The sequence below is a fragment of the Globicephala melas genome, chromosome 11 (assembly GCF_963455315.2).
Source record: "Globicephala melas chromosome 11, mGloMel1.2, whole genome shotgun sequence".
Taxonomy (NCBI): domain Eukaryota; kingdom Metazoa; phylum Chordata; class Mammalia; order Artiodactyla; family Delphinidae; genus Globicephala; species Globicephala melas.
The window spans coordinates 47,138,815-47,154,672 of record NC_083324.2 but is presented as its reverse complement, the minus strand read 5'-3'; the positions used below and the strand labels follow the sequence as shown (position 1 = coordinate 47,154,672).

Sequence of the window (15,858 nt, the reverse complement as noted above, 5' to 3'; positions counted from 1 at the left end):
AACTCAATGCAAATCGCAAAATCTCTCTGAACCCTCTTCTTTACCGAGACTATGAGAAAGTTAGATAAAATAAATCTTAAAATTACCTTCAAGCCCAAAGTTTTATTAGCTCTTTTGGTCTACAAAGTATTTGTTTTCCCTCCCTATTCCCTGTGGCAAGCAGATACATGAAGGTTCAGACTGCAGACTCTAGAACAGGATGAACATGAGTTCAACTCTTGGCTCCACTATCTACCAGTTGTGTGGTCTGGGGGCCAGTTGACCTTTTCAAGGCTCAGTCCTATATTTGTATAATGGGAATATGGGTACCTACCTCACAGGGCAGAACATCTCAAACTGTAATATGAATGCTAATCAGCTAGGATCTGGTTAAATGTCAGATTCTGACTCAGCAGACGTGAGGTAGAGACTGAGATCCTGCATTTCTAACAACCTCCTATGTGACACCCATAGTCTGAGAACTACATTCTTGAGTGGCATGGTCATAATATGTATTGGATAAAATGAAGAAATTAGTAGCTTATCTCAAAAAGTAGATAAAAAATTAAATGAAATAACGTATACAAAAGAAGTTAGCACAGGGCTTAGCACACACACTCAATAAATGGAGCTGTTATAACCCTCTCTATTAACCAGCCATAGCATAAAAATGAAATTGTTTATATCTTTATTTTTTTGGTTAGTAGTTCATGCTTCCTTTTCACAACACTAAATACTGTATATTAAATAGTAGATAATGATACATTCATACAGCTGCAAAGAGAAAGAGAGAGAGATCCTCAAACATGGGACAAATTTCAAAATACTATTAGCTTAAAAAAGCAAGTGCAGGGCTTCCCTGGTGGTGCCGTGGTTAAGAATCCGCCTGCCAATGACGGGGACACGGATTCGAAGCCTGGTCCGGGAAGATCCCACATGCCGCGGAGCAACTAAGCATGTGCGCCACAACTACTGAGCCTGCGCTCTAGAGCCCGCGAGCCACAACTACTCAGCCCATGTGCAACAATACTGAAGCCCACGTGCCTAGAGCCCGTGATCCGCAACAAGAGAAGCCACTGCAATGAGGAGGCTGTGCACCTCAACAAAGAGTAGCCCCTACTCGCCTCAATTAGAGAAAGCCCATGCACAGCAACGAAGACCCAACACAGCCAAAAATAAATAAATAAATTTATAAAAATAAAAATTTTAAAAAAGCAAGTGTAAAAGTGTAAAATATGCTATCATTTGTGCAATATAAGGTGAAAAAGCAAATACAAGTCTGCTTATTTAAATACTTATGCAAAGGCCAAATACAAACAAAAATCAAAAACAAAACACAAAACTATTTGGTGAATATTCATGGATTGGCAGACTCAATATTGTTAAGATATTAATTCTCCCCAAATTGATCGACAGATTCAACCCAATCCCACTCAAAAATCCCAGCAGTCTTTTCTGTAGAAACTAACAAACTAAATCTGAGTATATGAAAATGCAAAGGACTAAAGAATAACCAAACTAATTGTTAAGAAATTAGAGAACTTACTCTACCTGATCTCAAGATGTACTTCTCAGCAATAACAATACAGGCCTAACTCATTTTACTGTGCTTTGCAGATATTATGTTTTTTACAAATTGAAGGTTTGTGGCAACCCTGTGTCAAGCAAGGCTGACTCTCTTGTTAGAGGCTAATGTAGCTGGTGACTAAGTTGAAGCCAATGCTCATTTACCATTCTAAAATTCCTAGAGCCTTAAGAATTATGCTAAATCTACTCTGCCTATGCTCTATAACTGGAACAACAAAGCCTGGATGACAGCACATTTGTTTACAACATGGTTTACTGAATATTTTAAGGTCACTGTTGAGACCTATTGCTCAGAAAAAAAAATTCCTTTGAAAATAGTATTGCTCATTGACAATACACCTGGTCACCCAAGGGCTCTGGTGGAGATGTACAACAAGGTTAATGTTGTTTTCATGGCTGCTAATACAACATCCATTCTGCAGCCCATGGATCAAGGAGTCATTTTGACTTTCAAATCTTATTATCGAAGAAATATACTTCACAAGACTAAAGCTGCCATGGATAGTGATTCCTCTCATGGATCTGAGGAAAGTCAACTAAAACTTCCTAGAAAGGATTCACCACTCTAGATGCCATAAAGAACATTCACGACTCGTGGCAAGAGGACAAAATATCAACATTAACAGGACTTTGGAAGAAGCTGATTCCAACCCTCACGGGTGATTTTGAGGGGTCCAAGACTTCAGTGGAGGAAATAACACAGATGTGGTAGGAATAGCAAGAGAAGTAGAATTAGAAGTGGAGCCTGAAGATGTGACTGAACTGCTGCAATCTCCTGATAAAACAGATGAGAGGTTGCTTCTTATGGATGAGCAAAGAGAGTGGTTACTTGAAATGGAATCTACTCCTGGCGAAGATGCTGTGAAGATTGTTGAAAAGACAACAGAGGATTTAGAATATTATATAAACGTAGTTGATAAAGCGGGGCAAGGTTTGAGAGGACTGACTCCAATTCTGAAAGAAGTTCCACTATGGGTAAAACGGTACCAAACAGCTGTAGAGAAATCATTCATGACAGTAAGAGTCCCCTGATGCAGCAAACTTCATTGTTGTCTTAAGAAATTGCAACATCCATTCCAACCTTCAGCAACCACCATCCCTATCCGTCAGCAGCCATCACCACTGAGGAAAGACCTTCCAGCAGCAAAAAGATTATGATTCACTAAAGGCTCAGAGGATGGTTAGCATTTTTTAACAATAAAATATTTTTAAATTAAGGTATATACATTGTTTTTTTAGACATAATGCTATTGCACACTTAATAAGCTACAGAAGAGCGCTTTTATATGCACTGAGAAACCAAAACATTCATGTGACTCACTTTATTGCAATATTTGCTTTATTGTGGGGGGGAGACCAAACCTATGATATCCTCAGGTTTGCCTAATATCGAGCAACAATATCAATATCAAGACAGTTGTGTATTGGTAACTGATTCAGACACATAGATCAATGAAACAGAATACAGTCAGATATAAACCCATACACGTACGGTCAATTGATTTTCTTTAAAGGTGCAAAGGCAACCAAATGAGAAAAATTTTTTTAAACAAATGGTGCTGCATACGGGATCAAAACCAAAAAGGCAACCCAAGAGTGAACTCTGATGTCAACTATGGGCTTTGGGTGATTACGATATCAATGTAAGTTCATCAATTGAACCAGTTTAGTGGGGAATGTTTAAAACGGGGAAGGCTACCCATTTGGGGGAGCACGGGATATATGAGAAATCACTGTACATTCCCCTCACTTTTGCTGTTAACCTAAAATTGCTCATCTTAAAAAGAAGCAAGAGGGACTTCCCTGGTGGTCCAGTGGTGAAGACTCCACACTCCCAATGCATGGGGCCCAGGTTCGATCCCTGGTTGGGGAACTAGATCCCACATGCTGCAACTAAGGGTTCACATGCCGCAACTAAAGATCCTGAATATTGCAACTAAGACCCGACGCAGCCAAATAAATAAATAAATATTTTTTAAAAAGAAAGGAAGAAAGGGGAAAGAGCATTGAATAAAACAGAACACAAAACACTAAGAAAGATAGTAGAAACCAGTCCCACAATATCAACAATCATACTTACGTAAAGATAGGTAAGATGCTGTCAAAAAAAAATTTTTTTTTTTAAAGCAAGATATAACTACGTGGTTTTTCTTGTAGAAAAACTTAAAACATTAAAACACAGAGGACTGATGGGAAAACATATACCGGGCAAATAACTAATCAAAAGAATGCTGAATGGTATGTCAATATCAGACAAAATAAATTTTTAAGGCAAAATATGTTAATAGAAAACTGTGCTAATAATAGAAAACTAGGGACTTCTCTGGTGGCGCAGTGGAAAAGAATCCGCCTGCTGGCTTCCCTGGTGGCGCAGTGGTTGGGGGTCCGCCTGCCGATGCGGGGGGCGCAGGTTCGTGCCCCGGTCCGGGATGGTCCCACATGCTGCGGAGTGTCTGGGCCCGTGAGCCATGGCCGCTGGGCCTGCGCGTCCAGAGCCTGTGCTCCGCAGCAGGAGAGGCCACAGCAGTGAGAGGTCCGCGTACCGTAAAAAAAAAAAAAAAAGAAAAAAAAGATAAAAAGAATCTGCCTGCCAATGCAGGGGACACGGGTTCAAGCCCTGGTCCGGGAAGATCCCACATGCCACGGAACAACTAAGCCCATGTGCCACAACTACTGAGCCTGCGCTCTAGAGCCTCCATGCCACAACTACTGAGCCTGTGCACCTTGAGCCCATGCTCCACAACAAGCGAAGCCACTGCAATGAGAAGCCTGCGCACCGCAACGAAGAGTAGCTTCCGTTCTCCACAACTAGAGAAAGCCCGCATAAAGCAATAAAGACCCAACGCTGCCAAAAATAAAAATTAAAAAAAAATAGAAAACTGTGTTAATATAAATACAAAACTACGAATTCAAATCAAAGGAAGATATATTAATTCTACTACTTGCATATGCCCCTAATAAAAGTCTATCTCTATTTGTATACATATATATTTACGTATATAGACAAAAGTCAAGACAAAACCAACACTTTAGTTGGAGATTAATATATCTCAAGTATTGATAGATTATACAGACAAAAAAATATTTGTAAAAATATAAAACCCTATATCCAAGGATGTACATTCTTCTCAAGCACACCCTTATAAAAGTTGGCCATTGTATTAATCTATAAATAATTTCTCAATAAATCTCAAAGACTAGGAATCACACAAGACCACATTCTCTGATCCTAATGCAATTAACAGTCAACATGAAAAATAAATTTAAATTTCCCATAAATTGGGGAATTTAAAATCACATTTCTAAGTAAATCATGGGTCAAAAAAGAAATTATAATGGAATAATACTTAGATCTATATGACAGTTAAGATATTAAAACTTGTATAAACTTTAAGTAATATTAAGTAAATTTATAGCATTAAATACAAAAGAAAGGCCAAAATGAGCTAAGCATCGAGCTTAAGAAGTCGGAAGGAAAGTAGGATAAACCCAAAGAAAGTAAAAATAAAACATTAAAGAGTAAGGCCATATAAACCATCACAACTATTCAAAAAGAGAACAGAATTGTAGTTACAGCAAAGATTTTTAAAATGAGAATACTAGGAACAGCTTTATGCCAATATATTTGAAAACTCAGAGGAAACTAAAATTTTTCTAGGAACACGCAACCTATCAAGACTTCTGACCCAAAATGCCTGCATAGGTCTATTAAAGAATTTTTATTTGTTGTTAAAAATCTTCTTACCAAATAAATAAATAAATAAACAAATAATCAATGTAACTAAACACAAGGCCCAGATGTTTTGGGGATGAGTGCTACATGCTTTTTAAGAACAGGTCATTCTAATCACACATATTTCCAGAAAACACATAAAGGTGGTAATAAAGCAAGACAAGGAAAGTAGGAAAAAGGAAAAATACAAGTTTATCTCAATCTTAAGCCCTGATGAAAAATGATAAACAGAATACTGACAAACCTAATCTAATATTTTATCATGTTAACATGTTAATGAGAAAAACCACATGATCATCTCAGTAGAGGTAGAAAGAGCATCTGACAAAATTTAACACACATCCTTGATTTTATAAGATAGTTAACAGGGTGGCTGATTATAAAAGCATTCTATTAAAAAACCTGCATTTATATACATAACAGACAACATGTATTTTTTTTTTTTTTTTTCAGTACCGCTGCGGCCTCTTCCGCCGCGGAGCACAGGCTCCGGACGCACAGGCCCAGCAGCCATGGCCCACGGGCCCAGCTGCTCCACGGCATGTGGGATCCTCCCGGACCGGGGCACAAACCCGCGTCTCTTGCATCGGCAGGCGGACTCTCAACCACTGGGCCACCAGGGAAGCCCGACAACATGTAATTTTAAAAAGAAGTTATCCCCCACCAGAGCAATAAAAAATATAAGGTATATTAGAACAAAGGTAACAAAAAAAAGGTAAGATTTTTATGGTGAAAATTATTGTAATGTAAGACATTAAAGACCCAATTAAATGAAGAGACATACCATGTTCATGTATGAACTCTATTGTAACTGGTCTCTAACTGCAATGCAATTCTAATCAAACTGGTCTCTAACTGCAATGCAATTCTAATCAAAATCTCAACATTATGTTTTGAATATGCATATATACATACCCCGGATCACAAGTAAAACCTATCTCTTACTATGAGAGTCACAGTTTAAGATGTTTGAAAAAGATTTGCTGAAGATGGAAGAATAAATTAATGAACCCTGATATATATATATATATTTATTTATTTATAAATATTCATATAATGGATTATACAGCAGTGAAAAAAAGGCAACATAGATGAATTTCATACACTGTGTTGACTTTTAAAAAGTTATAGAAAGCAATACACATAACTCTTTTTAAAACTCAAAAACAGGCAATACTAACATTTTAAGAAATACATACATATGTGATTTAAAAGTAGAAGAAAATGATAATGACATTCAGCACAGTGCTTATGTTTAGGGAGGAACCAGGGATATGAGATAGAAAGAAGCACACAGGTAGAATGATAATATTGGTGATATTTAACTTTAAATTGTCTAATGGGGTCCTGCAAGTTCATTTTAACATTATGCTTAGTAAGTTATATGCATGTGGCAATACTGTATATGCATCAAATATTACATACAAAAAAATTGTTTAAAATCAACTGGCCAGGTTAGAATCCATACAATGTAAATAGAGGAAGAAAGAGAAAATATGAACAGACCCAATCACAAGCAATGAAATTGAAACTGTGATTAAAAATCTTCCAAAAAACAAAAGTCCAGGACCAGATGGCTTCACAGGCGAATTCTGTCAAACATTTAGAGAAGAGCTAACACCAATCCTTCTCAAACTCTTCCAAAAAACTGCAGAGGAAGGAACACTCCCAAACTCATTCTATGAGGCCACCATCACCCTGATACCAAAAGCAGACAAAGATACTACAAAAAAAGAAAATTATAGACCAATATCACTGATGAATATAGATGCAAAAATCCTCAACAAAATACTAGCAAAGAGAATCCAACAACACATTAAAAGAATCATACACCATGATCAAGTGGGATTCATCCCAGAGATGCAAGGATTCTTCAATATATGCAAATCAATCAATGTGATACACCGTATTAACAAATTGAAGAATAAAAACCATATGATCATCTCAATAGATGCAGAAAAAGCTTTCAACAAAATTCAGCACCGATTTATGATAAAAACCCTCCAGAAAGTAGGCATAGAGGGAACCTACCTCAACATAATAAAGGCCATATATGAAAAACCCACAGCAAACATCATTCTCAATGGTGAAAAACTGAAAGCATTTCCTCTAAGATCAGGAACACGACAAGGATGTCCACTCTCACCACTATTATTCAACATAGTTTTGGAAGTCCTAGCCACGGCAATCAGAGAAGAAAAAGAAATAAAAGGAATACAAATTGGAAAAGAAGTGAAACTGTCACTGCTTGCAGATGACATGATACTATACATAGAGAATCCTAAAGATGCCACCAGAAAACTACTAGAGCCAATCAATGAATTTGGTAAAGTTGCAGGATACAAAATTAATGCACAGAAATCTCTTGCATTCCTATACACTAATGGTGAAAAATCTGAAAGAGAAATTAAGGAAACACTTCCATTTACCATTGCAACAAAAAGAATAAAATACCTAGGAATAAACCTACCTAGGGAGACAAAAGACCTGTATGCAGAAAACTATAACACACTGATGAAAGAAATTAAAGATGATACAAACAGATGGAGAGATATACCATGTTCTTGGATTGGAAGAATCAATACTGTGAAAATGACTATACTGCCCAAAGCAATCTACAGATTGAATGAAATCCCTACCAAATTACCAATGGTATTTTTTACAGAACTAGAACAAAAATTCTTAAAATCTGTATGGAGACACAAAAGACCCCGAAGAGCCAAAGCAGTCTTGAGGGAAAAAATTGGAGCTGGAGGAATCAGACTCCCTGACTTCAGATTATACTACAAAGCTAATCAAGACAATATGGTATTGGCACAAAAACAGAAATATAGATAAATGGAACAAGACAGAAAGCCCAGAGATAAACCCACACACCTATGGTCAACTAATCTATGACAAAAGAGGCAAGGATATACAATGGAGAAAAGACAGTCTCTTCAATAAGTGGTGCTGGGAAAACTGGACAGCCACATGTAAAAGAATGAAATTAGAACACTCCCTAATACCATACATAAAAATAAACTCAAAATGGATTAGAGGCCTAAATGTAAGACTGGACACTATAAAACTCTTAGAGGAAAATATAGGAAGAACGCTCTTTGACATAAATTACAGCAAGATCTTTTTTGATCCACCTCCTAGAGTAATGGAAATAAAAACAAAAATAAACAAATAGGACCTAATGAAACTTAAAAGCTTTTGCAAAGCAAAGGAAACTACAAGTAAGACGAAAAGAGAACCCTCAGAAAGGGAGAAAATATTTGCAAACGAATCAATGGACAAAGTATTAATCTCCAAAATATATAAACAGCTCATGCAGCTCATTATTAAAAAAACAAACAACTCAATCCAAAAATGAGCAGAAGACCTAAATAGGCATTTCTCCAAAGAAGACATACAGATGGCCAAGAAGTACATGAGAAGCTGCTCAACATCACTAATTATTAGAGAAATGCAAAACAAAACTACAATGAGTTATCACCTCATACCAGTTAGAATGGGCATCATCAGAAAATCTACAAACAACAAATGCTGGAGAGGGTGTGGAGAAAAGGGAACCCTATTGCACTGTTGGTGGGAATGTAAATTGATACAGCTACTATGGAGAACAATATGGAGGTTCCTTAAAAAACTAAAAATAGAATTACCATATGACCCAGCAATCCCACTACTGGGCATATACCCAGAGAAAACCATAATTCAAAAAGACACATGCACCCCAATGTTCATTGCAGCACTATCTACAATAGCCAGGTCATGGAAGCAACCTAAATGCCCATTGACAGACAATAGATAAAAAAGATGTGGCACGTATATACAATGGAATATTACTCAGTCATAAAAAGGAATGAAATTGGGCCATTTGTAGAGACGTGGATCGATCTAGAGACTGTCATACAGAGTGAAGTCAGAAAGAGAAAAACAAATATTATATATTAACGCATATACGTGGAACCTAGAAAAATGGTACAGATGAACCAGTTTGCAAGGCAGAAATAGAGACACAAATGTAGAGAACAAACGTATGGACACCAAGGTGGGGGAAGTGGCGGGGTATGTGTGTGTGTGTGGTGGTGTGACAAATTGGGAGATTGGGATTGACATATATACACTAATATGTATAAAATGGATAACTAATAAGAACCTGCTGTATAAAAAAATAAATTTAAAAAAATTCAAAAAAAAAAACGTGAATAGAATATTTTTCAAATTCCTGTCAAAAGGTTTCTTTGTCCTGAGCTGAATGGCCAAAAGAGGTTGCCTTTTGACACCTAACAAATAATAAACAAAGGTGGAAAATAGAGAGCAGAGCCAGCTGGTTTGAAGGGCAGAGATCCTAGGAGCTCTTCAAAAGGGCAACTCCAGGCTTCCCTGGTGGCGCAGTGGTTAAGAATCTGCCTGCCAATGCAGGGGACACAGGTTCGAGCCCTGGTCCGGGAAGATTCCACATGCCGCGGAGCAGCTAAGCCCATGCGCCACAGCTACTGAGCCCGTGTGCCACAGCTACTGAGCCCGTGTGCCACAACTACTGAGCCAGCATGCCACAACTACTGAAGCCCGTGTGCCTAGAGCCCATGCTCCGCAACGAGAAGCCACCGCAATGAGAAGCCCGCACACCGCAACAAAGAGTAGCCCCACTCGCCACAACTAGAGAAAGCCCGTGCGCAGCAACGAAGACCCAGCCAAAATTAAATAAATAAATAAATAAATAATAAAATAAAACTGTAACTCTATATCCTTTAAAAAAAAAACCCCAAAAAAAGGGCAGCTCCCAGGAGGAACAACTAAAGGGATATGGTCACTAACAAACTGTCCCCCATTGACATGTAAGGTGGTTTTTAGGAGTCTATGACCGGAATGAACAACACCAAAATAACACAAAATCAGGGGTCAAACTTCTATTTTAACTAAGGGGAAATTTATAAAACAGTGTCATATCCTTCTTTCATTTCTTCTCATGAACATTCTGGTTATGGCTTCACAAAACATTTTTAGTAACTCAACTCTTTCTCTTTTTTTGAGATCAAGGTGCTCGTCACAGCATGCTATGTTGCCTACGAATCAAATTGCTCAAGGCAGGGTACCTGATAGGCTTCAGCAGCTGAAGTCACCACCTGCTCCACAGCACCAACAACGAAGACTCCCTTCTTAATATGCTCCCTTAAGTACAGTCCAGCCGATGCAGAGTCCAGGAGGTCATAGATCTGCTCGTTGTAGATTTCAATAAAGGAACACTTACAAAGAAAACTCTTTCCAGCTCCAGCCTGTAAAAGAGAAGCCTGGTGTAGCTATGTTCTTTTCATGAGTTCATCCTTACCTTTCATAAGCATTCATCTTTCACTCACTTCACAACATATAAAATTCCTACAACATTATCCTTTACACAATACAGGACACTTAAAAGTCAGGTTTAAAATACAGACTACTAGTTTCAGCACATCAGTACACTTTAAAGCGGCATCGAACTGTGGTCCCAGGAGCCCTAAAGTTCCCACCAGTGCCTCAGAGCAAAGACAGGGAGGTGGCACTTGAGCATTCCAAATAGGCAATTCCATTTTTTGTTTAATTGAGGTATAATTGATATACAGCATTATACTAGTTTCAGGCATATAACATAATGATTTGATATTTGTATATATTGCAAAATGATCACAATAAGTCTAGTTAACATCCATCGCCATACATAGTTACATAATTTTTTTCCCTTGTGATGAAAATAGCAATTCCATTTTCACCTGTCTTATATACGAATCAAGTGTTATATTCCTCAAATGACTGAAAACAATGTATTTTAAAAGTCTCTCTTTAAAAAAATAAACAAATAAAAGTTTTCTTTAAAAAGCCTCGCTATAGGATTTTTAACCACAGAAATGCACATCACTAAACTTACTTCACTGGCACATAATATGTGTGTCTAACTGCAATGGTCAGGCATAGTTTCTGCAAAGGAGTAAGGGGTAAACCAATGCTATATATCAGACTCCTTGGCACATAGGTAATAGAACATAAAACACTAATGGCTCTTAAGCCTGGAATTCCCTAAGCTAAAGACGCACAACCAACAGAATGACCCAATCTGGGAGCCAATGGAAAATGGAAGGCCACATCGCTAGGATGATGGAGCCACACCACGTGTGAAGCAAGGGGAGCATAGTCAGGTGGTAGCAGGTGCTGCAAAGGAGGTACAGATGGGCCCATTACTAGTGGCTGTCATGAAGATGTAGGGACAGCTGCAGTCAACTGTGAGCCTAGGCGCAGGTAGGTGATGGAACTTAATGAGTTTGTTTTCCTCAGTTAAGATTTTCTTTACACTTTCTCTCTTGTAAAATCGGAGAGCCTAAGAAGCACTACATTCTTCTCTCTTTCCATGTGGGTTCATGGATGATGCATGTTTTATAGACTAAAAACTTTTAGAAAATAATAAACTCAGAATCCTTAATTTAATCTTAAGAATTGAAAGATTTTTTTTTTATGACTCTAGCCTAACCACACTGTAGACTCCCAGTGATGCCCCTCCATGTATCATGAGCTAATTATTGGTAGTTAGCTACTCAAAACTAGGTAGTTCATTGAATCGCTTTATTTTTACAATAAGTTTTACCTTCTCTTTTTCACGTTCAATTAAGGAAAACAAATATTCAAAACTTCGTGGAATTACTCCTCTCAGGTTATGAGAAAAATTATCAGATTCAGATGGTCCTAAAGAAAAATGTAAAAAAATATATATATATAGCTGTTCATTTTTATTCTGTTAACAGGAGTCTTTCAAAACAGCAACACTGAAAGGCAATTCATATAGAAAAGACAAACTGTATAATCAGTTTCTTTCAGGCCCCAAACAAGATAAATCATGGTCTGTAACAGATGGCATAATAGAACCTGCCTATCAATGGGACTGAAGAGAAGGGCCCACAATAGCCACTAAGCAATTTTTAAAAGTAGTTGTTGTTTGATAAATTAAAAAATCCATTTCAGTCCCAAGCTTGAAATTTTTCCTTCTGCAGGTACCAAAATTAGCAGAAATAACAAACAATTGTACTTTACTGTTGCATAAGACATTCTGTCTCCTAGGCTGATCTTTATACACTGGCTGTGGGGCCACAGGCTAATTACTTAAATCTCTTGGAGTTTTCAACTATAATATGGAAAGAATAATGGTAATAACTATCTCACAGAGTATAAAAATTAGCATTAGCTAGTATTTTGTTAATTGGGCAATAAAAGCCAAGCTGGTAAGAAAGATACTATAGGAATTCTTCACAAGATATCTGTACAGACAGAAAACTGAAGAGCAATCCAATCTCTATTTTGTTAACGTTGGGGAAAAGGGGAGATGTGAGTGGATATGTAAACAGCAGGATTTTTTGGATACTAATTCAAGCTATAGTTATATCTGTCAGAAAAAAACTATAAAGTTAGAAAAGATCCAAAAGTTACTATATGTATTAGTTAAACATGCCTTAGAGGGACTTCCCTGGTGGTGCAGTGGTTAAGAATCCACATGCCAATGCAGGGGACACGGGCTCAAGCCCTGGTCTGGGAAGATCCCACATGCCAAGAAGCAACTAAGCCCGTGTGCCACAACTACTAAAGCCCATGTGCATAGAGCCCATGCTCTACAACAAGAGAAGCCACCGAAATGAGAAGCCAGTGCACTGCAACGAAGAGTTGCACCCCGCTCGCCACAACTAGAGAAAGCCCACACACAGCAATGAAGACCCAACACAGCCAAAAATCAATCAATCAATAAGTAAATTTATTTTAAAAATATATATATGCCTTAGAGACCAAAGGAATTAACAAATGCTGGCGTATGCTAGAAAGTTACAGAAAATAAATTTAAAAATATTATTGTCATCTTGGGGTGCTATACCTTAAAAAAAAAGAATAAAAAATATATAGAACAGGGCAGAGAAATGCAAGTAAATGAACACAGAGGACAGATAATATTAGAATATTATCTACAGACAGAAAACTCCGTGGCATGTGGGATCTTCCTGGATCAGGGCACGAACCCGTGTCCCCTGCATCGGCAGGCGGACTCTCAACCACTGCGCCACCAGGGAAGCCCAAGATAATTTTTAAATAAGAAAAAAGCTTGAGGGACTTCCCTGGTGTTGCAGTGGTTAAGAATCCACCTGCCAATGCAGGGGACACGGGTTCAAGCCCTGGTCTGGGAGGATTCCATATAACGCAGAGCAACTAAGCCCATGCGCCCCAACTACTGAGCCTGTGTTCTAGAGCCCGCGAGCCACAGCTATTGAGCCCACATGCCACAACTACTGAAGTCCGTGCACCTACAGCCCGTGCTCCACAGCAAGAAAAGCCACAGCAATGAGAGGCCCGCGCACCACAACGAAGAGCAGCCCCCGCTCACTGCAACTAGAGAAAGCTTGCCCACAGCAAAGAAGACCCAATGCAGCCAAATATAAATAAATAAATAAATAAATTTATTTTAAAAAAAGAGATAAAAGCTTGAATGGGCATTTTACAGAGAGGCTATTCAAATGTCCCATAAATGTATAAAAGGTGCTTAGTAGTCAATGGACATCAAACAAGTGCAAATAAAAACACGAGATAGTACTATACATACTCCAGAAGAACTAAAATTTTTAAAACGGACAATACCAAGTGTGGACATGGATGTGGAGCACTGGGAAATTCCACATCTATGCATCTCCATCGTGACCTTTTTACTAAAGCTGAACATACATATACTATAACCCAGCAAGTCCATGCCCAGAAGTTTAAAGTTCAATAGATATGTACTATAAAAGACCCACACGAGAAAAAAATGTCCATAACAGTACTATTCATGTGCTCTAAAACTCTCTAGCAACAGCAGAATAGAAAATGTGGAACTCCTTTAAGATGGCAGTGTGGGAAGACACAGAGTTAGCGTCTCCCCACAACTAGGGCACCTGCCAGCCGCTGGTGGGGGGCTCTGACCCCAAAGAGATGGGAGGAATCCCAGAGTGAACCGGTAGGATGTAGGGGGACCAAGGAGGGAGGAGAAATGGAGGCCAGACAGGATCGGTTCCCCTGAGGCTGGGGAGATCAGGAGAGGGAGGTGGGAGGGACTCTCCAGGAAGAGTGGGAGAGGAGCAGAGGGTGATCGCCTGGCCCACTGGTGTCGGGGAGGCTCCTGAGCTCCCAAGCCAGTTCCCCCCAACAAAGCCCCATCCAGGCCACATGGGTTCTGGGGGCACAGGAGGGCTGCTGGGGAGATCAGGAGTGGCAGGTGAGAGGGGTCACCGAGGAGGAGGGGGAGAGAAGCAGAGGGTGTTTTCCCCGCCCACTCGGGCCCAGGGAGCCTACTGAGCTCCCAGACCAGTTTCCTGCCCTCCAAGGAGATCAGGATTGGCAGGTAGGAGGGGCCCTCCCAGACCCCAGACCGGAGGAGCAGCAGAGGAGAGGAGGGCGTTTGCCCCACCCACTCAAGCCCAGGAAGCCTGCTGGGCTCCCAAGTGAGGTCCCCTGCCCTCTGAGACCAGGGGTGGGGGGCATGCCTGGGCCCCTTCTGGTCCTTGAGCCTAAGCCCCACCCCCCCACAGCCCCCAGGGCCTTTTCCAGCCCTGTGGGTGCTGAGCATTGGCCCCACCCACCGCCCAAACCTCACCCTTGCTTAGGCCCTGCTCTCCACAGCCAAGGCCTTCCCCTCGCTCCTTTTTTTTTTTCTTTTTTCTTCTCCCTCCTCCTCTTTTTTACTATTGTGGTACTGACGTACCTTCCAGTTGTTGATTCATCTATATTTTTATTTTTACATTCTTTCTAATATATCTATTAGTTTCCTAGTCTAATTTTATTTTTTACTTCATTATTGTTCTCTTTTCTTTGCCACCCCACACAGCTTGTGGGATCTTGATTTGTGAGCACAGGGTTGGGCGGAAGCTCCTGTGGTGGGAGCTCCGAATCTGAACCACTGGACTAATAGAGAACCTCAGACCCCAGGGAATATTCATCAGAGTGAGGTCTCACAGAGTTCCTCATCTCAGCACCAAGACCCAGCTCTACCCAGGAGCCTACAAACTCCAATGTTGGAAGCCTCAGGCCAAACAACCAGTAAAACTGGAACACAATCCCACTCATTAAAAAAAAAAAAAAAAGAGACAGCAAAAAAATATGTCACAGATGAAGGAGGAAGGTAGAAAAACCTACAAGACCAAATAAATGAAGAGGAAATAGGCAATCTATCTAAAAAAGAATTCAGAGTAATGATAGTAAAGATGATCCAGAATCTCAGATATAGAATGGAAGCATGGATTGAGAAAATACAAGAAATGTTTAACAAAGATCTAGGAGAACTAAAGAACAAACAAACAGAGACGAACAACACAATAAATGAAATGAAAAATACACTAGAAGGAATCAGTAACAGAATAACTGAGGCAAAAGAAGTAATAAGTGAGCTGGAAGACAAAATGGTGGAAATAACTGCCGAGGAGCAGAATACAGAAAAAAGAATGAAAAGAACTGCAGACAATCTCAGAGACCTCTGGGACAACACCAAATGCACCAACATTTGAATTATAGGGGTCCCAGAAGAAGAAGAGAAA

General features: G+C 39.3%; 1 protein-coding gene across 1 annotated transcript in view; it reads right to left on the bottom strand.

Annotated features, from left to right (window-relative positions):
* Positions 1-15,858, bottom strand: part of KIF15 (kinesin family member 15) — a 96,961-nt gene that overhangs the window by 38,841 nt on the left and 42,262 nt on the right. The window contains exons 6-7 of the mRNA XM_060308802.1: positions 11,904-12,001; positions 10,387-10,566 (exon numbers count right to left, since the gene is read on the bottom strand). Of these exons, the coding sequence (XP_060164785.1) occupies positions 10,387-10,566; positions 11,904-12,001 (278 nt within the window). The remainder of the gene's footprint in view (positions 1-10,386; positions 10,567-11,903; positions 12,002-15,858) is intronic.